The following is a 23,212-nucleotide window of genomic DNA, read 5'->3' on the forward strand; positions in this document are numbered from 1 at the left end:
CTTCAGTTCACGCAGACTACAACTCCCACAAGGCTCCACGCCTACGCTTCTGCCCCGGCTCTTCCATCCTAGGGCGCACGCGCAGCCCAAGCGGGCAGCGCGCCTCGCACAGGGACCACAACTCCCAGAGTGCTCTGCGCTCTCGTCGCCGCTAAGACCAAGATGGCCGGGAGTAAGTGAAGGCTCAGGGCTGGGGGGCTGGTGCGCGTGGCTAGGTTAGTTCCAGGAGCCCGTGGGCGGTTCCGAATGCAATGGGGTCCGTCCCAGAGGGGGGGACGCGGCCGTCACCAGGGTGCTCTTCCAAAGCGGGGATGTCACGAGAGGGTTAGAGGTCACCGCCGCAGCCCCCCAGGGTGACCCTTCGCCCCTCTCTCCAGGACTGGCCGCGTTCCTCAAGAATGCATGGGCCAAGGAGCCGGTGCTGGTCGTGTCCTTCGCCGTGGGGGGCCTTGGTAAGTACCCCAGTGTCGGATGTGCACCTTTGCCCCGGGGTCAGCAGCATTGCATCACCCCACGCCGGTCACCTTGTGTCCCCTTGCCCACCCCCTCCCTCAGGAACCCCAGCCAACACATGCATCTGGGCAAGAGGTGCATGCTCTACCCTGGTTGTACCTGGACACCCTCATGCTAAACAACCCCAGATGGTGCACAGAATTGGCTTGGGGAGGGGATCGGGGAAGTCTGTCTTTGCAAATCTGGGTGAATCTCTGCCCTGGATAGGGCTGCTCACACTTGAGGTTCACTGAAACCCCAGGGCCTGGGGTTTGTTAAATGATGTTCTGATTCCGTAGGTCTGGGATGAGATCTGGGAATTGACCTTTTTTCACAAGTTCCCAGTTCTTGTCAGTACTGTTGACCCAGAGGCCAGGCAGTGTGATGATGGGGTCCTAGAACCTCCCAGGAACCACACACACCACCCCAACTAAAAAGACTTAGTATGCTCAAAAGTATGTACACTACCAGTGGGTGATTGGGGTACACCAGGTTCAATATTGTACTTTAAATTACATTTATTTATTTGTATGTGTGGGTTGATTGCTACAGTATCTTTTCAGTTTGTACTTTTGGGGGGGGGGGCGGTGTTGGAGTTTTTGAGACAGGGACTAAAACTGTAGCCCAGGATGAGCTTGGAACCATTTAGCCCAAGGTGGCCACAAACTCAGCTGTCTCCTGCCTTGACCTCAAGTGTTGGGATTACAGGCATCAGCCACCCCTAGCTACACATCCTCTCCCTGACACACACCTTTTTTCTCTCTCACTATGGAGTCTAGAACTCTCAATGGACTGGGCTGGCCTTGAACTCAAGTGATCTACCTGCCTCTGCCTCCCAAGTGCTGGGATTAAAGGCATGCATCACCACACCTGACTACTTTTTTCCTGTAGCCCCAGCTGGCCTGTACTCACTATGTAGACCAGACTGGCTTTGACCTCCTAAGAGATCCACCTGCCTCTGCCTTCAGAATGCTGAGATTAGAGACATGCATGCCCAGCTCCCATTACCCTTTCTTTAAATAAGATTTGTGTGAGTGTATTCCACATGTGTGCAGGTGCCCGTGGAGGCCAGAAGAGGGTGCTGGATTTTCCTGGAGTTACACGCAGTTGTGAACCGCCCAACATGGGTGCTGGGAGCCCAACTTAGGTCTTCTAGAAGAGTAGCAAGTGCTCGTAACTGCTGATCCATCGCTCCAGCCCCTGGCTCCCCTTTTAACATGTATACTTGGTCTTTTTGAGACAGGGTCTCCCTGTAGCCCCAGCTTTCTGGAACTCACTATGTAGACCAGGCTGGCCTCGAACTCAGAGGTCCGCCTGCCTCTGCCTTCTGGGACTAAAGGTGTGCCACCACGCCCGGCCTAAAACATGTACTTGAAAGTGTAAAATGACAGCTGTTATCCTAGCATCAACATCACTGACCTAGAATGCCCCCTTTACACAACCTACTCCCCTCCCCAGGACTCTTGGCTGTGGCTAGATGGACTGAGACAAATGCTCCCATATTAGTGCTCCTCATGTGTTCCTGAGTGTTGGGTTCCGACCTCTACCCTACTCCTCCCCCAAAGATTTACACTGACCTATAAGTGGAGGTGACAGGGTGCTGAGGGGCCCACAAAACAAAGGGTCCTCCTGGTTGTGCTGGTCCTTCCTCCTCCCCTTTGTTGAAACACACTATCTACATGTCCCCCACCTGTCCCAAGAGCCGCTCTGTCTCTGGGCCTCACCCTGTGTCTCTCCACAGCTCTAATTCTGCCGCCACTCAGCCCCTACACCAAGTATGCCATCATGATCAACGAGGCCACACCCTACAACTACCCAGGTGAGCAGGGACCTGTGCTGAAGAGGGGCAAACATGGCTGGGGGTGGGGGTGAAGAGTCCATAGCGCATCCAGGTGCTCCCTGTCCACCCGTGCTTGAGTTTCTCTCTCCATGTTCCTCTCTGGGCTCCTCCATCCCTCCCTTGCCATGTCGCTGCTGAGTCTCTGATCTTCAACACCCCCACCTCCAATTCCCCTTTTCTGAGCCTGAAGACAAACTGAAAGGTGAGTTCTCTGCAGGACCCTGGAGATCTGGTGGTCTTAATGGCCCACCCTCTTGCCTTACAGTGCCCCTGAGAGATGACAGCAACATGCCTGATGTGCCCAGCCACCCCCAGGACCCTGAGGGTCCAAGCTTGAAGTGGCTGAAGGACCTGTGAATTCTGCAGTGACTGAAGAGGCTCCTCTCCTGTGGCCCCCAATAAAAATGTGAAATCCAGCCCCACAGTCTTGTCTTCTTTAGTGGGTTTCTTTTGTTGTTTCTTCTTTGTTTTTTGAGACAAAGTCTCACTATGTAGCCCAGGCAGGCCTCAAACTTACAGAAATCTTCCTGCCTCTGCCTCCAACCCCAGAGCCTTGAGTATGATCAGAGGTGGGAGAAACAGACAGTGGCCTATGCAAATGTGGGGGGAGGGGAGTCTTTATTGGGGAGGGAAGCTTAATCAAAGGGTGGGCTGGCTAGGGTGGGGTAGGATAGCAGTTTGTCTGGCCCTCGAGAAACCCAACTTGAATCCAAGGCCTCATCTGCGTCGAAGCCAAAGTCTTCCTCAACCTTAATCTGGGAAGATGAGGAACAAGGCGTGAGTGGTTCTGGAGACCACGAAGACCCCCACCCTGCCAGCCTGTGGGTGCTGGCTTCCCAGGTCAGATGACTTCCTGTAGTCAAGAGGCAACCCCAGGGTCTCCCAACCCTTACCTGCCTCCCCTCTTCCTCCCTCTGCTCCCAGTCTTCTGCAGTCCTCCTCCCCCTTCCTCCCTCTGCTCCCAGTCTTTTGCAGTCCTTCAAGCCTGACCTCCCCATCTTCTTCCCTGTCCTGATTTCAACCCCTCCTGCTTTGCCCTTCCTCCAGGCCTCCCTGGCCCTGCACCCCTCCTCAAGGATCTGTCCAGGATTCTCACCGCGCCTTGGCCCCAGCCCTCGGCTCCCACCTGCACTGGGGCCAGTTCTGGGGTCAGCCCAGCCCCTGCTCGGCATCCATCCCGTGGTGCCCGCCGCCTTTTCCGCCCACTGGGTCCTTCGCCAAGGGCTGGGCTCCTGGGTTCTGGGGGTGCAGGTGTCCTTCTGGGTGGGGACAGACCCTCTTTCTCTGGAGGCTCGTTTTCAGCATTGCCTGGGGTGGGGACATCTGTGCCTTGGCTGCCATCGTCCTAGTAGTGTGCAAGGGAGAAGTGACTGAAGACTGTCCTGGGCCCTGGTTCCCCCAACCCTCCTGGAGACCAGCACTTACCTCCAACACAATGGTGAACTGGCTGGCCCTGTAGTCATCCCCATAGGAGTCCAGTACTCTCATGAGGAATCTGAGGAGACAGAGATGTCTGGACACTGAGACAGCCTACCTTCCATGAGAGGGATGGAAGGCAGAGCCCAGTCTCACTCTACTGGAAGCCAAAGTTATTCTGAAGCAGAAAGGTCTGGCAGCTTTGCAGCCTGAGAACCCGACCAACCCTCACTCTCCTGCTCTGGGAAAAGCTTAGCTGGGCTAGATGCTGTGACGTCCCAGACAGTCTCCAAGTACACAGTCTGAATCCAGCAAACACTCAACAGCTCTTTTTTGTTAGTGGTACTGGAGACTCAACCCAGCCTCAAACATGCTTCAAACACGCCTACTGAGCTGTGGGCTCAGCCCTCTTATCTAAAGTGTAAGAGTGCTTTTCCTGCATGTATATAAATGCACCTGTGTCACACAATGCCTGAGGACAAAAGATAGTGTTGGATCCCCTAGAACTGGAGTTACAGATGGTTGTTAGCAGCCATGTGGGTGCTGGGAACTGAACTCAGGTCCTCTGCAAGAGCAGCCAGTGCTCTTAACTGCTGGGGCAGCTCTTCAGCCCCGTGTTTGTTTTGTTTTGAGACAGGTTCTCACTGTACCACCCTGGCTGCTCTGGAACCTTCAGTGTAGACCAGGCTGGCCTTGAACTCAGAGGTCCACCTGCCTCTGCCTCCCAAGTGTTAGGATTAGAAGTGTGTACCACCATGCCTGGTCCTGGGCCTGTTTTTGAGATAGGGTCTTACTAAGTTGCCCAGGCTGGTCTTGAATCTGTAGTCCAGGTAGGCCTTTAACTGCTGATTTCCCCTGCCTTGGCCTCCTGAACACTTTACAGTCCTGTGCCATCAGACTTTAAGTAAAAATGTGACTAACAGAGCCCTTGTGTATCTCAAGCCACTCAGAAACAGAATTTTCAATAACAATTTAATGAAATTTAAAAATTTTCAAATTTATTCATTTTTTTCATGTGAGTGTAGGTTTGCGTGAGTTTACGTGGACCATGTGCATGCAGCAGCCCACAGAGGACATGCATCCCCTGGATCTGGAGTTACAGACGACTGTGAGCTGCCATGTAGGTGCTGGATCTGAACCCAAGTCCTCTGCAAAAGCAGCCAGTGCTCTTTTTATTTTGTAAGATTCATTTTCATGCTGGGCATGGTGGCACATGCCTTTAATCCCGGCACTTGGGAGGCAGAGGCAGGCAGATCTCTGTGAGTTCAAGGCCAGTCTGGTCTACATAGTGAGTTCCAGGCCAGCTGGGGCTACAGGGAGACCCTGTCTCAAAAAGACCAAAAAAAAAGATTCATTTTTATTATTTTTAATTTTGGGGAGGGGTGTTTATGAGTGCAGGTGCCCTTGGAAGCCAGAGGTGTCAGATTCCCTGAAACTAGAGTTATTACTGACAGTTGTGAGTTGCCTGACATGGGTGCTAGGAATTGAACTTGGGTCCTCTTCAAGAGTAGTACATGCTCTTAACCACTGAGCCATCTCTTCAGGTACCCCAGCAAGTACTCAGCACCTGAACCATCTCTCTAACCCCTAAAATTTAATTTGAATGAATCAAATATAAGCAAGCTGCCTGTAGGCAGCAGCTACCATACTGGACAGAGTCCTGGGGAACCGACTGCTGGATGAGGGTCTGGGACTGTGAAGATGGGCCAGCAGAGAGCTAAGAAGGAACAGCCCAGGAAGAGCAGAGCATTAGGAAGGGCTCTGAGAGGGAGGGTCTGAGTGCCAAGCTGTGTGAGCTGGGGTGGAAGTACTGGGTGGCCCTGGCCTCACGGAGCTCCGCATCACAAGGCTTGTTCCTGTTTCACTGGGACATAGTGGCTGTGGGGCTCAAGGCCTCCTGGTCATGGTGATGCCAGTGCAGCCAGCTGCAGGAAGCACTGCCTTGAGTTCCTCCCAGTGAACTCCAGCTCAGCCCTCGCTGCAGCCTCCTGAGGCTGCTGCCACCCTTAATGACCGGAGGATGCAGCTCAGAGAGCAGATGACACCTGCCCCGCTTGGAGTCACAGTACGAGCGTGCTGCGCTGCTTCCTTCCTGCCATCTCCCTCCTCACAGGGAGCAGCCCCAGGCCCAGCTCATCTCCCCAAGACCGATTCCACTTTGCCATTCATGTCATTCTGGGCTCATGTCTCCAGCCTTGTGGCCTGTGAGGGCTGGGTAGACGGGAGATGTTAATGGTGGAGAAGAGGTGGGAATGCGGGGCCGCACGGGACATGGGGAAGGCGGTACCTGCGCTCCTGCTGGAGTCTCCGAGTTATCCTCTGCACCTGATGGAGCCTGTTCAAGACCCGCTCGTTCACCTGCAGGGAGGCGGGAGGAAGCACAGGTCACTGGGTTCCATCCACTCTCCCCTTCATTTACTGAGTATGGAGCACCTTCGCTGTACCAGGCTCCATGGAGACAATCCAGCACCTGAGACCCTAATTCATCTATCCTTCCCCTACCCAAGCATGCTGGCCTCCATCCGACTCCCCAGAGTGCACACCTAGCCTAACCAGGAGCTTTCCATAGTCTTCTCTCTCTTTTCTTGGAGGGGGTGGTCTTTTTGAGATAGGGTCTCCCTCTAACCCCAGCTGGCCTGGAACTCACTATGTAGACCAGGCTGCCTTGAACTCACCGAGATCTGCCTGCCTCTGCCACATGAGTGCTGGGACTAAAGGCGTGTACCACCACACCTCGTTAGTCTTCTCTTTAGTCTAAATCTCCTGACTGTCAAGTCTTAGTTCAAATGTCACCTGCTCAGGAAATGGCCTTGGTTGTGACACCACCTCGCCAATTCTCATGCCAGAACCCTGTCAATCTACCCACTCTTATTTTCCTTAACACTCACACCTTGTCCACTCCACTTGCTGTCTGTCTGTCTTACCATCCACAACACAGGCTCCCCAGGATGGTGACATGCCAGAGCCTAGAGCCTTAGCAGACTTGCCTGGCACAGCCAGTTGACCCGCGCTGGATGAATAACCAAAGGACTTTTTCTCTGAATCTGAAACATCTCTCACAGGCTCAGTTTTCAATGCTTGGTCCTCAGCTGGTGGTAGGAGGTTCTGGAAACTTTGGGAGTGGGGTCTGCCTAACAGAAATAGGCTACAAGGACTGGGCCTGTGCAGGTTACATCTTGCCTCTGGGTCCTGCCTCTCTCCCTGCTCCCTGTCTGCTGTGATGTGAACAGCCTCCGCCACATGCTCCCGCCTCCACCAACAGAGTTGCTCCACCAAGTGTTCCTTGTAGTGGACTGAAACCCCCTGAACCATGAACTAAATACATCTTTCCTCCCTACAGTTGTTTCTGTGGGGCACTGTGCGCACAGCAATACATGAATAGCTAATAAAAGAATTGACAAAGGTTTGATGGAAACCATCTGATGTGCCAGGTGAGGCCAGGTGGATGCTGTGTTGTACTAAGAGCCATGAGGAGAACTTTGGGCTAAGACCACATGATGGCAGGGGATGAGTGACAGGCCAGGAGGAAAACACTCCAGGGTCAGAGAAGAGCTCCTGAGGTTTCTGAGGACCCTGGCCTAGACATGGAGAAGAGATATGATTTGGCCAAGTGGCCCTTCCACTTACCAGCTGTACGAACTTGGGCAGGTTACTCAACCTGAGCTTTGGGTTCCTGAGAGTCTGTCTCCTCAACAGAGTCTCTTCTTAGGGGAGTGGACTCAGAACAGGCTTTGGGGCTGTAGAGCTGGCTCAGCAGCTAAAAGCACTTAATTGCTCTATCAGAGGATGAGAGTTCAGATCCCAACATCCACACTGGGCAGCTCATAAAAGCCTGTAACGGCTACAAGGGATCCAATGTCCCCCTCTGGACTTTGTGGCTACCCGCACACACATGCCTACATACACACATGCACATTCACACAGAGACAAATAATTAATAAAAATAAATCTCTAGGGGGATGGGGATAGATCTGAGAGGAGGTGGGGACGGAATGGGGATGAATATGATCAAAATGCGTAATATTCATGTATGAGATTCTCAAAAAAAAATCAGTATTAAACTATAATGTGGAGTTGGAGCAATGGCTCAGGAGTTAAGAGCACTGGCTGCATACCTATATGGCAGCTAACAAACATCTGTAATTCCAGTTCCAAGGAATCCAACTCTGTCTTCTGGCCTCCACAGGCACTGCATGCAGATGGTGCACTTACATACATGCAAGCAAGACACTCATACACATAGAAAATAAATAAACAAACAAACAAATAAACAAATAGATCTCTGTGAGTCCAAGGTCAGCCTGGTCTACACAGTGAGTTCCAGGTCAGCCAAAGCTACACAGTGAGACCCTGTCTAAAAAATAAAGACAGGGGCTGGAGAAGTGGCTCAGCAGTTAAGAGCACTGGCTGTTCTTGCAGAAGACCTGGGTTGGGTTCCCAGCACCCACATGGCAGCTAACAAACACCTGTAGTTCCAGGGGATCTGACACCCTCTTCTGACCTCTGTGGGCATTGCATGACATGGATGCACTTACATACATGCAGGCAATAACACTCATATACATGAAATAAAAATAATATTTTTCTGAGTTCTAGGACAGCTGGGCTACAGGGAGACCCTGTCTCAAAAAGACCAAAATAATAATAATAATAATAATAATAATAATAATAACAATATTTTTCTTTAAAGAAAGAACAAAGACTTAAATTGAGCCCTTTTGGGCCACCGCACCCCCTCCTAAACAGCATCTGGAATCCCTCCCCAAGCTCCTGGTCCCAAGCTTCTCTCATTCCAGGACCTGTCAGCACCACTGTTGTGCAGTTATCACTGCAGCCCCCAGAGACATGTTGGAACCCTAACCCCCAGTACTTGAGAATGTGAGCCTGTATGGAACGAAGGTGGTCTCAGAGGTAACCCACTCCACCTGAGGTCACTGGAGTGGCAGCTAATCTGATGACTGTTGGCCTCATAGAAAGCAGGAACTAAGACACTGACCCCCACACAGGGGGACGTTCTGGGAGGGTGAAGACAAGGAATGGGGAGACACTTCTACACAGCAAAGGACACCAAAGACTGCCAGCAGTCTCTGAAGCCTGGACCCATTCTCCTTCAGCCTCCAGAGGCCCCACCCCTGCTGACAGCTTGACCACAGACCTCACACCTCTTAAACCCTCAGGAAGTGAATATTTTGCTCAGCCACCAGTTTGTAGTACTCCATCACAGGGATCGGGACAGACTTAATACAACTACCCACAGACCCTTCAAGCAACGAGACCTGACCCTGTCCGCCCAACCCCTTCTATTTAAAGCCCCTTATCAGGTCCTTCTCTCACACAAAGACAGAAAATTCCAAACTTCTTGCCTGGAGTTCCTGACTTACTGAGATCTGAGCACTGCCCACTGCTCCTTCCTTCTCCTTACCAAGGAAGCAAATGCTACGACTTGTGAGGAGTTAAACTGAGGTACAGGCTGCAGGGAAGAGGGAGGAAGGACCCAAGAGAGATTCAAGAGGCAGACTGGGTAAGTCTCAGGGTGCCTCAGGTGAGCAGGGGATCTGCTTGGCTGCAGTGAGTGAGGTGTGTGAGATTCACCTATGACACTTTGGGGGACAGATGGGTGTCTGACACGGCGATGGTTAATACTGACTTTTCGACAAGATGGGATCTAAAGTCACACAGGATACAAGGCTCTGGGCATGTCGGTGAAGGAATTTTCAGATTGGGTTGACGTGGGCAGACCCATCCTAGAAGTTGGTGGGGCCATTCCACACGTGGGAATCTGGGATGGACTGAAAAGGCATGTTAAGCTGGACACCGGCATTCATTTGCCTCTCTCTGCTTCCTGACTATGGATGCACTGTGACTGGCTGCCTCACAATCCTGCCACAATGCCTTCCCCACCACGATGTACCCTCAGCTTGCAAGCCAGAACAAGCCCTTCATTCCTCACACTGTCTCAGGTATTTTGTCACAGCAACAAGCAAAGTAATTAATGCAGATGTTCTGGAAGAGACAGTGCTCGAGAACTGGGCACAGTGTAAGACCCACACTGGGTGCTGAATACATGAGAAACCAGTAAACAAACATTCGATTGCTTGTCCAAGAACAGGAGGGCATGGAGGCAGGTGGGAACCGGGAAGAGGAGGCAGTTTAGGCCAAGGACCCCTAAACAGGACTCCACACTCACCTACCTGCTCCATCTCCCGGCAGCGACGACCTAGCGCCTGGTACTTTCTTCGATTCAGTTCCCGTTGGCGCCGCCTCCGACCCCGGGCTGCCTCTTCCTCTTCATCCCGCTCCCGGAGTCCTGAACTTCCCAGACCGCCAGATACAAACTCCACTTCTGTCTCCAGCTCACTCTCCAGGATGTGACCACCAAACAGAGGAGGCAGAGCCAGCTCGGAGCCCGGTGGGGCCGAGAATTCCTCGAAGCCCACAGCTGCCATGGTCCTGTAAGGTCAGGGAGGTGCAGAAGCCTGAATTCTGGTGCTCGCACTCCCTCCTAAGACCCAGGGTCCAGACTCCAGTCCTCTGCCCTCAAACGCAAGGGTCCATAACCCTTCTCCATCATACCCAGGGTTGCAGGCTCCAAGTCCTCCTCCCTCAGACTCAAGATGTTCAGACCCCAGCCCTCCTCCCTCGGACCCAGGTGTTCAGTCCCAAGCCCTCTTCCCTCAGACCTAGGAGTCCAGGCCCCAGTCCTCCTCTTCCAGATCCTGGGGTCCAGGCCCAACCCTGACTCCAGCCCTTCTCCTCAGACTCAGTCCTCTTCCAGGACCCAGGAGTCCAGACCCCAACCCTCTTCCCTAAGCCTCAGATATTAAAATCCCAATCTAACACAGACCTAGGAATCCAGACCCCGTCCCTCCTCTCTCAGACCCGAGTCCAAACCCCAGCCTCCTCCCTCCATCCAGAAATCGGATCAGTCCTCGGAATCCACAGTCTCCTGGCCTATCAGACCCATGAGTCCACATAAGACTCCTAGCCTTCTCCTCTCCTGGAATGCTCCAGGTACCCCAAAAGGATTCTAAAGAAAAGCAACTGCACGAACTACATCCCCATCACCCCTCAGGGCACCAGGGCCCATCTGTGTACATCACGCAACCGCGTTTCCGGACTCCCCGTTTACCCCAAAACTCAGCCACTCACCCCTCTCTCTGCTCCAGTTCCATCTCTCCTGCTCTGGAGACACCTCAAATCTCAAAACTTCAACCTCAGGTAGACAGCAGGAACCGTGCGCAAAACTACCAGTCCCATCAGGCTATGCAACTCCAGAAGCCCAGCGCTTTCTGGGAATTGTAGTTTCCTACCTCCGCTTTCGCTTCCACCCCACCTGAGCCGACCCCGAGTCCCGGCTGGAAGCCCCGGTTATCGTCTAACGCCGCCACCGGTCGTCTGCGTCGTTGCCGTCTTTTTTCCTGTCTCGACGCCGTGTCAAGAGTCAAGGCGATTCTTCGCCAGGCAGGCTCAGTCCGCAGCGTCCCGCGAGCTCGCCGAGCCCTACTCTCCGGCTGGTCCTGCCGCCGTCCTGCGAGTCAGCTGCTAATAAAGTTGTTGTTCCAAACGCTGCCGGAAACGTCGCGGGGGTGGTAACCAATCAGAGTGCAGCGCTGGGTAAACGTCATCAGAGAGCGTCGACAGCACTGGGGAAGCGGATTTCTTAGAAACGGTTGTGCGGGGATAGAAGCGGTGAGTGAGATGGAGAGGAAGGGAGGGCGGGAAGCCCAGGGAGGGCGGGAAGCCCAGCTACTGGGTCTGGCCGTGGGGACAGGCCCGAACCAGAAGTCGGTCCCTACTGCCTTAGAACCTTGACTGATGCGGGGGAGGCCGACTTAATCATCACTTAAGTAGTCTTCAACGTACGAGGCGCTTTAGAACCAACATGCAGGGCGGGTGTTGATCACAAAGCGACTTACCTTAGGCTGGAATGGGCGTGTGGGTCAGACTGAAGGAACACGGGAGCTGAAGGCAGAGTGGGGAAGGGGAGCCACTTTAGGCAAAGGGGACTGATTGCATGGAGACCTAGAGGTGGGGGAAAGGCAGGTGGTACTTGGAGGTGTGTCTGTGTTCTGCATGTGTAGCAACTGAAGACATCCTCCAGAGAACAGAGCAAACAGACACACACCTGTCCTAGTGGAGCCTGCATGCCACTGTGCTCGGTATATGCGCCTGTAGGGCCTTGCCTAGCTGCAGTTTTGGGCAGCCCCACTTTCCGTTTTCCACAGGTCTTGGGATGTCTCTGGCAGACGAGCTCTTGGCTGATCTTGAGGAGGCGGCGGAAGAAGAGGAAGGAGGAAGCTATGGAGAAGAAGAGGAGGAGCCAACAATTGAGGATGTACAGGAGGACACACAGCTGGATCTTTCTGGGGATTCGGTCAAGAGCATTGCCAAACTATGGGACAGCAAGATGGTGAGAGGGTACTCCATAGGCAGAAGTTCCCAGGAAGGGCAGTAGGCATAGCCGTTCTTTCTTGGGAGCCTTGGGTTCTGAGTCTAGTCTCCTTCCCTAACAGTTTGCTGAAATCATGATGAAGATTGAAGAATATATCAGCAAGCAAGCCAAAGCCTCAGAAGGTGCCTCTTCACCCGTACTCTCTTCTGTCCATGCCTCTTTTGCTCCTTGTGGCTTGAATCTCTGTTTTTCTCCAGAGCACTCTTCTAGCCACCCCAGCTCCCAAAATATTTACCTGGGCATGGTGACATCTGCCTTTAGTCTCATCGCTCAGGGCACTGAGGCAGGAGTATCATGAGTTCAAGTCCAGCATGGAATACAGAGTGAGGTCTAGTTCAGCTTGGATAAGCTCCTGTCTTGGAAATGTATACATACACATTGCACTGTAAAACTGATGCTTAAGTCCTTGCTGTGTCGTAAGCATTCTAGTTGTGAGAGGATTTACTTCAGGGTTCCCTAAACTATAGGGCTCTTTTCACATCTGTAAACTATATCTGTATCTATCTATAGATAGATACAGATATAAACAAATTTATTTTTGGGTTTTTTGAGACATGTTTGCCTGTAGCCCCAGCTGGCTTGGAACTCACTATGTAGACCAGGCTGGCCTCGATCTCACAAAGATCTGCCTGCCTCTGCCTCACAAGTGCTGGGGTTAAAGGTGTGCACCACCATGCCTGGCATAATTTTTTTTTTTTTTTATGGAGATAGGATCTCACTCTGTAGCCCAGGCTGGCCAGGATCTCACTAGGCAGCCTAGGATGGCCTTGAGCTCCCAGCAAGCATCTTCTCTCAGCTTCCCAAGCATTGGGATTACAGGCAGGAGCCACCATACCTGGCCTGGGATTAAAGGCATGCGTGTGCCACCACACCTGCCATCAGTGTCATTAATGCACAAAGTGAGGTATCTAGAAATAGATTGAGGGCTATTTCCAGAGAGAGGAAACAGCACATGTGAAGGCTGGGCAGGGTGAAACAGCCCAGCACACTGTAGCCAGGCCTCGTGGCTGAGAGGATAGGGTAGGAAGGCAGAAGCCAGGCTGTAGCATCAGCGGTTCTCCTTGGAGTGACTCCTGTGCTCTGTGGGAAACAGATCAAGCACTTGTCCTTGTGGGGCTTCCAAGTGTGGGAGACCTTGGGCACCAGGCTGAGGAGCTTGTCACTGGGCTCAGGGTTGGTTGTGGGGAGCCACAGAAGGATTGTTTTGAGCAAGATGAGGTCAAGACCAGATTGATCTGGAAAATGGATTACAGGAAATGATGAGAGGCAGGAATGTGGGTCCAGGGGAGGTCTGCAAACACCTTGTGCATGCTTCAGCCCTCCAGCCCCTCCTTCTTGCTCCCATCCAACCTCAGCCCCAGTCTCCCCCAGCTATGTGACCTGGGAGGGGTTGGGTCCATCAACCCCATCAAGGACTGCTTCTGTCTCCATAGTGATGGGACCAGTGGAGGCAGCTCCTGAGTACCGAGTCATTGTGGATGCCAACAACCTGACTGTGGAGATTGAGAACGAGCTGAGTGAGTACTGGGAAGTGGCGTGGCGACAACCTTGCCCTGTGTGTTTCATCCTCTCCCCTGTCCCAAGGGAAGGAACAGGCATGAACCTGGACCACTTCTGGTTGCTTTGTTCACCTGCTATAACAGACTGACCCACATCTAGAGGAATGCTTCTCTTCCTTGGTAGAAGGCTGACTGAGCAGAGCAGGCCTGGAGTCACCCTGACTGCCTTCAGGCCCACGCTCTGTCTTGTCCGTCTGCCACCTGTGTCATGCTCCAGCCATCACCTCCACCTCCCCACCAGCACAGTGGAGAGGGAGGATGCGGACATGCATTTATTTATTTACTTATTTATTTATTTATTTATTATTTTTGTTTTCTAACTTTAAAAAAAAAATTATGGAGAATGTCATACGTACATATAAGGTATTTTGATCAAATCCACGCCCACTCCCTCCCCTCCAACTCCTCCCGTATCTCCCCATCACTTTTTCCTGAACAACTTTGTGTACTCTTTGTTTTATGGGGCTTTTTGCTATTCTAACACACCCCCCTCTGAAGAGGTAACCCTGAAATCTTTTAGGGATAAGAGCTCCCAAATACTTTTGACATTTTTGGCCTTTGGAAAAGAGTATGTTGCTAAGAGGCCCAAGAAACTGGCTACTTTTCTTTGGGGTCTTTTTACCCTAACTGCCTAGCCAATTATAGATGTTTTTCTTAAGGGCATGATCAGGAATCTGCATGTGTCAGCTCCTATCTTAGAGACCAGAAGTAATTCCTGCCCACATGTAGTATCAAGAGCAGCCAGGCACTGTAGACTTTGTACTGGTGCCCATGCATCAAGCCGTGATTCAGGACTTCCCTTTGCTAAAGAGAAGTGGCAGTGGACGTTAGGGATAAGCCGCAGCATCTCCCTCCCCCTCAGTAGACACCTGCCTTCCCTGTCTGCCTTAGACATCATCCACAAGTTTATCCGGGATAAGTACTCGAAGAGATTCCCTGAACTGGAGTCCTTGGTCCCCAACGCACTGGATTACATCCGTACTGTCAAGGTGAGGAGAGAGGAGTCAGGCTCGGGAAGAACTGGGGCCACTTGACATAAGGGCCAAGCATCCACGAAGCCTCTGGGTTGGACATGATAGGGAGGTGTGAATGCGGCTCATCGGGGCGGGACAAACACTGGCAAGGACGTCTCACACACCACACATCTCATGGGTTGGTCCCCACTGGCCTGAGCTGCCTCTGGCTGGGGTCGAAGCAGGTGGCATTTGAACTGACATTTAAAGGCTGATATAGACAGCCATTCAAAGGTGCAGTGGCCACAGCTGTGTAGGAGCACAGGCTCTGGGTGGGAACAGCCAGGGGAGAGTGAGGAGGGGCAGGGAGGGGAGCTGGGAAAGGTCAGAGCACAGCAGATATGGAAGGCTTTGGGTTCTCTGGGAGGAGAGGCGGGAGCAGGTAGAGATGGAAGAGCAGGGCCCCGCCTGTGTCCGTGAAGTCGGGACGGCAGCACCAGACATGTGTCTGTGTCCAGACATGTGCGCCTACAGGCTCCTTCAGTGCTGCACATCTTCCGTGGAGGCTGTTTGCCCACGTTCCTCTTCCTGTCAGCCAAGTGGAACAGGCAGAGCTGATGCTTAAGGCAATGGTGTTGTAAACCTGGAGACAGGCAAGGAAGGTCTCCAGCAGATGGACCTCCCTCCCCGCCTCCCCCTCAAGAGGAGACCTGTGGACTGTGGGAGCCAAAGAACTTCTCGTACCTTCCCAGGTTGCTGTGACTTCTCCCTCCCTTTCCTACCCCAGGAGCTCGGCAACAGCCTGGACAAATGCAAGAACAACGAAAACCTGCAGCAGATCCTGACCAATGCCACCATCATGGTCGTCAGCGTCACTGCCTCCACCACCCAGGGGTATGTAAGGCCCAGAGTGAGGCACTGCAGGCCCACCAGAGGGCGGAGCACATCCAACATAGGCTGACCAGGCTGGCCAGGCTAGTAATGCCCGAGAACTATGATTTCCAGGAACCTTTGTGCCTAGGCCTCTGGGCTGATAGGACTTGGGATCACCCCAGAGTGACACAAACACATGCATACACAGCCGAAGGTTGGCTGGACACCAGTCAGATACCCAGCAGAGCTGGGGTCTGTCCCCCACCCCGTTTCAGGCAGCAGCTCTCAGATGAGGAGTTGGAGCGACTGGAGGAGGCCTGTGACATGGCGCTGGAGCTGAACGCCTCCAAGCACCGCATCTACGAGTATGTGGAGTCCCGGATGTCTTTCATTGCGCCCAACCTGTCCATCATCATTGGAGCATCCACAGCTGCCAAGATCATGGGTGAGGTCCCAGCAGGGTCCTATGGGCTGGGTCCACTGATGGGTTGGGTGGTCTTGGGGAAGTGTTTGGCCTCAGGGACTCCAGCATGTCTCTCCCTGGAGACTGGGGTCAGCTGACTTGGTGCAGACATACAGTGGAAGTCTAGAAACTGTCTGGGTAGAGCCAGGGTAAGCAGGCTGCCCAGATCCAGCTCTTCCTTGGACCCTGGGGCAGCTGGGGAGTAGAAAAGTCTACTCTCTGACCCTGCTTTACTTGTGAGATGGGGAAGCAAATCCTGGCCGTGTACGTTCCTCCTCCCCAGGTACTTCTGTAGTCAGTCCTTCCTTCTCCTGCATCAGAGAGAGGCTCCCAAGGGGAGTGTGGAAAGCCACTGTCTTTGCTCACTGGGCTATGATCTCAGAGTCCCTCAGACCAGGGCTCTTATGCTGCAGAGTGTGTCAAAGTCGCCCAAGTCTGAGACAAGGTACCAGCACGGTTGGCTTTTCCCGAAGCCTCTGCTTGGCCCAGTCTTCCGAGTCTTGGCCGTATCCTGTAGGTGCCTGTCCTCATCTCTTTCTCACAAGGATGCCAATCAGATCAGTCAGGGCCCATAGGACCTCATCTTACCTTAGCCATCCCTCTAAAGATCCTGGGCCAGAGAGACATCTCAGTGGGTAAAATCACTTGCCACTCAAGCCTGACAACCTCAGTTTAATCCCCTAACCCCCCATAAAAGTGGAAGGGGAGAACCACTCCACATAGTTGTCCCCTGAACCCCCCTCCCAAACACATAAAATAAAACTTCAAACAAAAATTTTACAAACATCCTGTGAAGGCTGGGGCAGGAAGACTGCTATGAGTTAGAGTGAAGTCTTGTCTTAAGCAGAGGTGCACAGCACACAGGAGCCCCCAGCCGTGAGCCTTGTATTTCTTCTGACCTCACTTCTCACTGCAGGTGTGGCCGGCGGCCTGACCAACCTCTCCAAGATGCCTGCCTGCAACATCATGCTGCTTGGGGCCCAGCGCAAGACACTGTCTGGCTTCTCATCGACCTCAGTGCTGCCCCACACTGGCTACATCTACCACAGTGACATCGTGCAGTCCCTGCCCCCGGTGAGCCCTCAGCCCCATGCCTTGTCTGACAGTCCCCAGGACCCTGGAGGGCAGGGCAGCGTGGAAGCAGGAGTGAGGTCACAGCTCCAGGAACAGCACTCAGCAGTGGGGCCGCGCTCTGCGCTCGCATCCTGTGTCAGATCCCTTAGGACCTCTCGGGTGGGATGGATACCAGGACTTAAGAGGGCTCAGACAGCTACTGTCCTTGGGGTTTGTTCCCGGGCTGGGGCACAAATAAACACCCACCAAGCCAGAGTGCTCAGCTGAGTCCAAGAGAAGGCAGCACTTAGGGCCTCCTGGCCACTCTTCCCACAGGGTCAGGGCACACTGCTCTCCAGAGCAGCGTATGACAACAGGAAATTCTTCTAAGCCTCCATGTCAGGGTCTCTGGGGCCTGATTTTGTAGACAGGATTGAGTTGCCCATGTGTTTGACCTGTCTCTAGCCTGTCTGGTAGCCGCAAACCAAACTAGAACCCCAGTCTGAATCAGCCCTGCAGTATGAAAGTGTCTTGTAACCTAGCCCAAGGCTCCTAGGCCCCAGCAAAGGCTACCTCACAGGAGCCTAAGGCAACGGACACAGGTCTGGAACATCCCCAGCTCACAGACCACACTTACTGAGCAGTGTTAGCTCTTTATTTCCTATTTCCACTGCAAGTTTTCTTACTTGATGATTCATGGAGTCTGGCCATGGGTTTTAAGTGCACCCCTCTTGGTGTTTTTTAAAATAAGGGTCACCTCACAAATTTCAGTGATACACAGGTGGTTCTTTTATTTTTATTATTTAATCTCCATTTGTAATGTGATTAAAGGCTTGTCTTAAATGGGTCTGCGGTGTTTTGAGACAGGGTCTGATATAATGAACCCCAGGCCTCAAACTCCTGATATTCCTCATGAATCACCATGTCTGCCTTTGTGTCTGTTTTGTCTGTTTGAGACAGGGTCTCCCTGCAGCCCCAGCTGTCCTGGAACTCAGTATGTAGACCAGGATAGCCTTGAACTCAGAGATCCGCCTGCCTCTGCCTCCTGAGTGCTGGGATTAAAGGCGTGTGCCACCACCCCCGGGCTTTTTTTGTTTGTTTTGAGGCCGTGAACTCCGCCTGCCTCTGCCTCCTGAGTGCTGGGATTAAAGGCGTGTGCCACCACCCCCGGCTGGTTTGTGATTTTTGAGAGTAGATTAAGGCTGGGCATGGCACACAACTACAATCTTGGCACTTGGGAGTAGACACAGGAGGATTAGGAGTTCAAGGCCAGTGAGCTCCTGTCTCAGAAAAACAAAAATCTTGGGAGAGCTGGCCCTGGTCCAGGACCTGGTCTGTCTGTGGCCTACTTTGACCAGCCTTCTCTTCCCCTTGAGGTATAGGAAGAGCAACAGTGTGGACGGCCAATGGCAAAAGGACGTTTCCTAACCCATTATGGGCCCTGCATGTGCATTTTCTCCTTTGGTCCTCACAGCAGCCCTTTGAGTGGAGCAGAGCCAGGGATGCCCATGGCTTGCCCCGAGTCAGACAGACCCAAGAGCAGGGAGTGGGTGTTGGATCCTAGCGCTGGTGGGTACAGGCACGGAGGCTCCAGCTGACCACCCTCCTGAGCCTGGCACACAGCAGGCCACTTCATTCACAGAGGGTCTCTCCTTCTCTGCTCCCACCTGGGTCAGCTCAAGCATATAGGCTATGGGTGGTGGGCTGGCTGAGAACTGGGAGCCCTGCAATTGGGCAGCTTGGATTAGAACCCTCTCCATCACTGACCAGCTCTCTTTGCCCAGCGCATGACTTGGAGCCCTGGGAAGTGGGGGTGGTGATCAGACTAGCCTGGTGTTGGAGTCTGGATAAGATGGATGGTCCCTACACATATCTAGGATGCGTGTTCCCACTGGCTACCTTATAGCTGTCCGATTTCTTAGGCCAAGCGACTTCCTCTCTGTCCCCGGTTTCAGTATTACCCAAGGAGGTAGGAGTGCACCCTGCAAGAGACTTAGTGGATGAGCCCATGGGTGTGAGGCTCACTTCCTGGAACCTGGGGGTGCCTGCTGCTGAGGTCCTTCCCTCTGTCTCTGTCTGGGCTCACACAGACTCCCTCCTTTCCACTGCTCCAGGATCTCCGGCGGAAAGCAGCCCGGCTGGTGGCCGCCAAGTGCACGCTGGCAGCCCGAGTGGACAGCTTCCATGAGAGCACAGAGGGGAAGGTAAAGACGAACAGGCATCTGTCCCTGGGGCTTGGGTCTTTTCATGGGAAGTGCTCACTGCAGACAAGCTCGCTCCTGACCAGTAGAAGGGCAGCATCCTCCCACCTCTTCATCAGTTGCCATGGGCCACCACATTCAGCTTCCAGCCCTTTTTTAATGTTCTGAAACAGGGCCTCACTCTAGCCCAGGAAGGCCTTGAAGAACTTGAGATCCTCCCACCCCAGCTTCCCTTGTAGCTGGGATTGTAGATCTGTGTTACACAGCATTTATGTTCCAGATGGACCAAAACACCCGTAGGCCAAGGAAGTTGTAGTGTTTCCAGCAGTGCTGAGTGAATGCCAAGGACAATAAGGAGAACTGGGGAGTGAGGAGGGCTAGATGCTTGCTCAGCTAGGATGTCAGGAAGAGCTTTGGAAAGTCTGAACATGTGCTCCAGTGAAGTTAGAAAGTCACGTGGCTAGCAGAGGGTATGTAGGCCTTGAGTGGAGCAGAGCAAGCCTCAGGACAGAGAAGATCCTGTGCATTCAGGAGCAGATACTACACACTCAGGTACCCCCAGGGACATGAAACACAGCTCAATCTGTTCTCAAGGAAGAGGCAGGGAATGGGTGGTGTGAGAGCAAAACAGTGGAGGTGACGTGCTATCTGTTGGCCCAGGGAGTGGGCTAGAATGCTGGAAATGCACGGGGATTTTGCCTGGCCCATTTACCTTTGAAGGACTTAGATGGAGGCAGTAGAGGGCTGAGCCTGGGATGCAGGGTCAAGAGCACCAGGTTCTTCAGAGGGCTTCAAAACCCTGAGAGCCCTCAGGAGGAAGATTGCGTCATGGGGAGGGTACTCTTGTCAAGTGGACAGATGCACAGTAGATGGATAGGTGAGCTGGGGGGAACAGTCCACATGACTGGCCCCAGCCTCTCTAACCCCCTGTCCAGGTGGGCTACGAACTGAAGGATGAGATTGAGCGAAAGTTCGACAAGTGGCAGGAGCCACCGCCTGTGAAGCAGGTGAAGCCGCTGCCTGCTCCCCTCGACGGGCAGCGGAAGAAGCGAGGGGGCCGCAGGTGATGGGCTCTGCTGGGGCTGCAGGTAGGGAAGGGGTAGACTGGCACCCTCTGGGCTAACTCTGTGCCCTCTCCCTACCCACCTAACCCAGGTACCGCAAGATGAAGGAGCGGCTGGGGCTGACAGAGATCCGGAAACAAGCCAACCGCATGAGCTTCGGAGAGGTCAGATGTGCTCTCGCAACAGCTGTGGAACCCTGGGGTTCCCATCTTTTTATCCTGTAGTACTAGGGCAGATCTAGGGCTACCCCTGCTTCCTCCCTCCTGCCCAGCCTCTCCCTTCAAACCTACCCAGCTCAATGATAGTGATCTTTGTAGCTCTCCCCACCCAACTCCTCCCAAGCTCCTCAGCAGGGTCCTAGCTTCTTAAGGTTGTCACGCCCTGCTGTAGACCCTACACACTGCACCCTATATCTGAGCATCATCCAACTGGTCCTGCAAGGATCAGCTTAGGTGCTGCCGCAGCAGTGCAAACAATCTCAGTTCTTGACACCCCAATCTACACATAGGAAGAGATGACCTGACCCAACTCAGTTCAGTAATGAGCACCAGGGCCCGATTCCTCACAGGGTCCCCAGCAGTACCCAAGCAGAATCGAGCTGAGCCGTCACAGGGTTCCCAGCGTCATTGAGCACAGTTGGCCCCAGGCTGAGTGCACACTCACGAGACTGGCCAGCTGGAGACTGTTTGGGCTTCCAGTGGGCTGAGGGGGTGCATGTGGCCAGCTGCTTGCTGACATGCCACTCCCATTCCCACCAGATTGAGGAGGACGCCTACCAAGAGGACCTGGGCTTTAGCCTGGGCCACCTGGGCAAGTCAGGTAGTGGGCGTGTACGGCAGACACAAGTGAATGAGGCCACAAAAGCCAGGATCTCTAAGACACTGCAGGTATGGTCTGGGCTGGTTGGAGATGGGGACGGGTGGAGCTGCTAAGTCTGGATCACAGTCACAGCCTCCTTCTCCCCACAGCGGACCCTGCAGAAGCAGAGTGTGGTGTATGGCGGGAAGTCCACCATCCGTGACCGCTCCTCAGGGACAGCCTCCAGTGTGGCCTTCACCCCACTCCAGGTACCACAGCCACCCCGGGTACCACATCCACCCTAGGGTCAGGATGCCCACCTCTGGGCTGGCCCCTTCACCCCTGCCCCCGAGTGACCCCGAACAAGTGTCCTTCCTGCCTTGTGAGGCAGGTATGGTGGGGTTGTGGTAGAGGCCCTATTAACTGACACCTGAGGAGCTTCTGCATCTCCTGCCACATTTAAGTGCCAAAGGTTTGCAGCGACAGGTGGTGGCACATGGCTGTGACGCCTGCAGACAAACTTTGGAATCAGATCCCAGTGACTCAGTCTCTGAGCCTGCCAGTCTTTGCCTTTGAAATGGCTGATGCAGTTGGAGTAACCTCAACTCAGGCTTGGATGCCTGTGCCTCGGTTTACCCTGTCCCTCCTCCACTCAGGGTCTGGAGATCGTGAACCCACAAGCAGCTGAGAAGAAGGTGGCAGAGGCCAACCAGAAGTACTTCTCTAGCATGGCAGAGTTCCTCAAGGTCAAGGGCGAGAAGAACGGCACCATGTCCACCTGAAGGGGGCCTGCACCCCAGGTCGCTATCCACCGGAGAGACACGGCGGACTTGTGCTTCTGATGTGATGGACATCCAGCCAGGAGGCTGTGGTGGAGGCTCCCTGCCCTGCTCTGCCCTTGGCTCAAGGCCACAGCATCCAAAGAGGAGGGTGAAGAGCCTGGGCGGCATCCCCAGAACCCAGACCACTGTTGGCCCATGGGGGCAGAGCAGGTTTTCATCACACTGTCCTGACTGTAACAGGGAAGGAGATGCTGTTTTAGAAAGAGTACAATTAAAAGCACAGCATCAGGCTCTGCCCATAGGGAGTGATCATTTATGAAACACCCAGAGGAGTCAGAGCTGTGGGGCTTCAAGTCCAAGTGGCATGGGCCAGCCCCCTCCCACTCTTGTCCTGGATGCCAGGAGGAGAAGAGCCCTGTCCATCTCTGAACCCTGGCAGAACATCGCACTTTGATGGCCGAGCAGTGTGGTCACCACAGAGCTCTGGTGCTCAATACAGGCCCATTGGATTGTTTCTCAGGCCAGAGCCCTGGTTGGTCCAAGATCTTCCACCTTCTGAGGCACCTGGAAAGCATGTGCAAAAGCACCCAGCCCTGGACTCGTTGGGGCCTGTTTTAACCCACGGTCACTCAGGACCATGCCCGGGTCTCCAGGCAGGAGCCCCACCCTGGCTGGCACCACTGACAGGTGAGCAGGCCCGCACACACTACCTGGTCTGACCTCCGAACTGTCAAGTGTGCCTTATTGGGCTGAGGTTTCGGAAAAGGTGGGCCAGAGAGGTCCAGTCCTAGGGCATGTCATGAGTCTGGTTTGAAGCAGAGGGGAAGGGAGGGTGCTCTTTGCTCGACTTGAGCCGAGCTTCCTGGGTCTGAGCAGGGAGCTTGTCATCCAGCTGCTGTGGTTAGGTTCCTCATTTTTTTACTTTTAGAAGTATTATTTTTATGTGTATGAGTATTGCCTGTATGTGTGTAAGTGCACCCATGTGATGCAGTGCCTTCGGAGGGCAGAAGAAGGCATCATCAGATCCTCTGGAACTGGAGTTACAGACAGTTGTGAGCCGCCACGTGGGTGCTGGGAATCGAACCTGGGTCCTCTCTAGGAGCAGTCTGTCCTCTTAACCACTGAGCTGTCTCTCTAGTCCCTCATTTTAATTTTATAAAAAATATTTTATTGCTGGGCGTGGTGGTACACACCTTTAATCCCAGCATTCAGGAGGCAGAGACAGGCAGATCTCTGTGAGATCAAGGTCAGCTGGGCCTCAAAAAA

The 23,212-nt window shown here is 53.5% G+C and overlaps 3 protein-coding genes across 6 annotated transcripts; 2 read left to right on the forward strand and 1 right to left on the reverse strand.

Moving 5' to 3' along the window:
- Positions 1–66: 66 nt before the first annotated feature.
- On the forward strand, positions 67–2,756 carry Ndufa3 (NADH:ubiquinone oxidoreductase subunit A3). Its single transcript, XM_008827735.3, has 4 exons — positions 67–172; positions 378–452; positions 2,234–2,311; positions 2,598–2,756. The coding sequence occupies exons 1-4, from the start codon at positions 163–165 to the stop codon at positions 2,687–2,689; spliced, it is 255 nt and encodes an 84-aa protein (XP_008825957.1). The 5' UTR covers positions 67–162; the 3' UTR covers positions 2,690–2,756.
- A 147-nt stretch (positions 2,757–2,903) lies between these two features.
- Positions 2,904–11,277, reverse strand: Tfpt (TCF3 fusion partner). Of its 4 annotated transcripts, none has more exons than XM_029560933.1 (6): positions 11,082–11,277; positions 9,940–10,198; positions 6,036–6,106; positions 3,758–3,827; positions 3,429–3,677; positions 2,904–3,087 (listed from the first exon to the last, which is right to left on the reverse strand). In XM_029560933.1, exons 2-6 carry the CDS (start codon positions 10,192–10,194, stop codon positions 2,968–2,970), a joined length of 765 nt encoding a protein of 254 aa, XP_029416793.1. In that variant the 5' UTR covers positions 10,195–10,198; positions 11,082–11,277; the 3' UTR covers positions 2,904–2,967. The 4 variants fall into 4 exon arrangements, with proteins under 4 accessions (XP_029416793.1, XP_017652294.1, XP_008825958.1 ...); XM_017796805.2 differs by having other exon boundaries at positions 11,059–11,277; XM_008827736.3 differs by having other exon boundaries at positions 10,898–11,275.
- Positions 11,278–11,344: 67 nt separating this feature from the next.
- On the forward strand, positions 11,345–22,243 carry Prpf31 (pre-mRNA processing factor 31). Its single transcript, XM_008827738.3, has 14 exons — positions 11,345–11,437; positions 11,974–12,158; positions 12,262–12,322; positions 13,634–13,717; positions 14,651–14,748; positions 15,500–15,606; positions 15,861–16,030; positions 16,965–17,122; positions 19,216–19,305; positions 20,238–20,365; positions 20,458–20,530; positions 21,125–21,253; positions 21,335–21,433; positions 21,821–22,243. The coding sequence occupies exons 2-14, from the start codon at positions 11,982–11,984 to the stop codon at positions 21,944–21,946; spliced, it is 1,500 nt and encodes a 499-aa protein (XP_008825960.1). The 5' UTR covers positions 11,345–11,437; positions 11,974–11,981; the 3' UTR covers positions 21,947–22,243.
- The last annotated feature ends 969 nt before the right edge of the window (positions 22,244–23,212 follow it).

The sequence above is a fragment of the Nannospalax galili genome, unplaced genomic scaffold, assembly GCF_000622305.1.
Source record: "Nannospalax galili isolate Female #2095 unplaced genomic scaffold, S.galili_v1.0 scaffold632, whole genome shotgun sequence".
NCBI lineage: Eukaryota > Metazoa > Chordata > Mammalia > Rodentia > Spalacidae > Nannospalax > Nannospalax galili.

Excerpts from the sequence above, each read along its gene's own strand:
- Tfpt (XM_008827736.3), bottom strand. The coding sequence starts at position 10,920 with ATGGAACTGGAGCAGAGAGAGGG. Across the intron at positions 6,107-9,939 it reads GCTGCCGGGAGATGGAGCAG|GTGAACGAGCGGGTCTTGAA; the intron begins GTAGGTGAGTGT and ends GCCTCCCTGCAG. Across the intron at positions 3,828-6,035 it reads AGACTCCAGCAGGAGCGCAG|ATTCCTCATGAGAGTACTGG; the intron begins GTACCGCCTTCC and ends CTGTCTCCTCAG.
- Prpf31 (XM_008827738.3), top strand. The coding sequence starts at position 11,982 with ATGTCTCTGGCAGACGAGCTCTTGGCTGATCTTGAGGAGGCGGCGGAA. Across the intron at positions 15,607-15,860 it reads ACTGCCTCCACCACCCAGGG|GCAGCAGCTCTCAGATGAGG; the intron begins GTATGTAAGGCC and ends ACCCCGTTTCAG. Across the intron at positions 20,531-21,124 it reads ACCGCATGAGCTTCGGAGAG|ATTGAGGAGGACGCCTACCA; the intron begins GTCAGATGTGCT and ends CATTCCCACCAG.
- Ndufa3 (XM_008827735.3), top strand. Across the intron at positions 453-2,233 it reads CTTCGCCGTGGGGGGCCTTG|CTCTAATTCTGCCGCCACTC; the intron begins GTAAGTACCCCA and ends GTCTCTCCACAG. Across the intron at positions 2,312-2,597 it reads CACACCCTACAACTACCCAG|TGCCCCTGAGAGATGACAGC; the intron begins GTGAGCAGGGAC and ends CTTGCCTTACAG.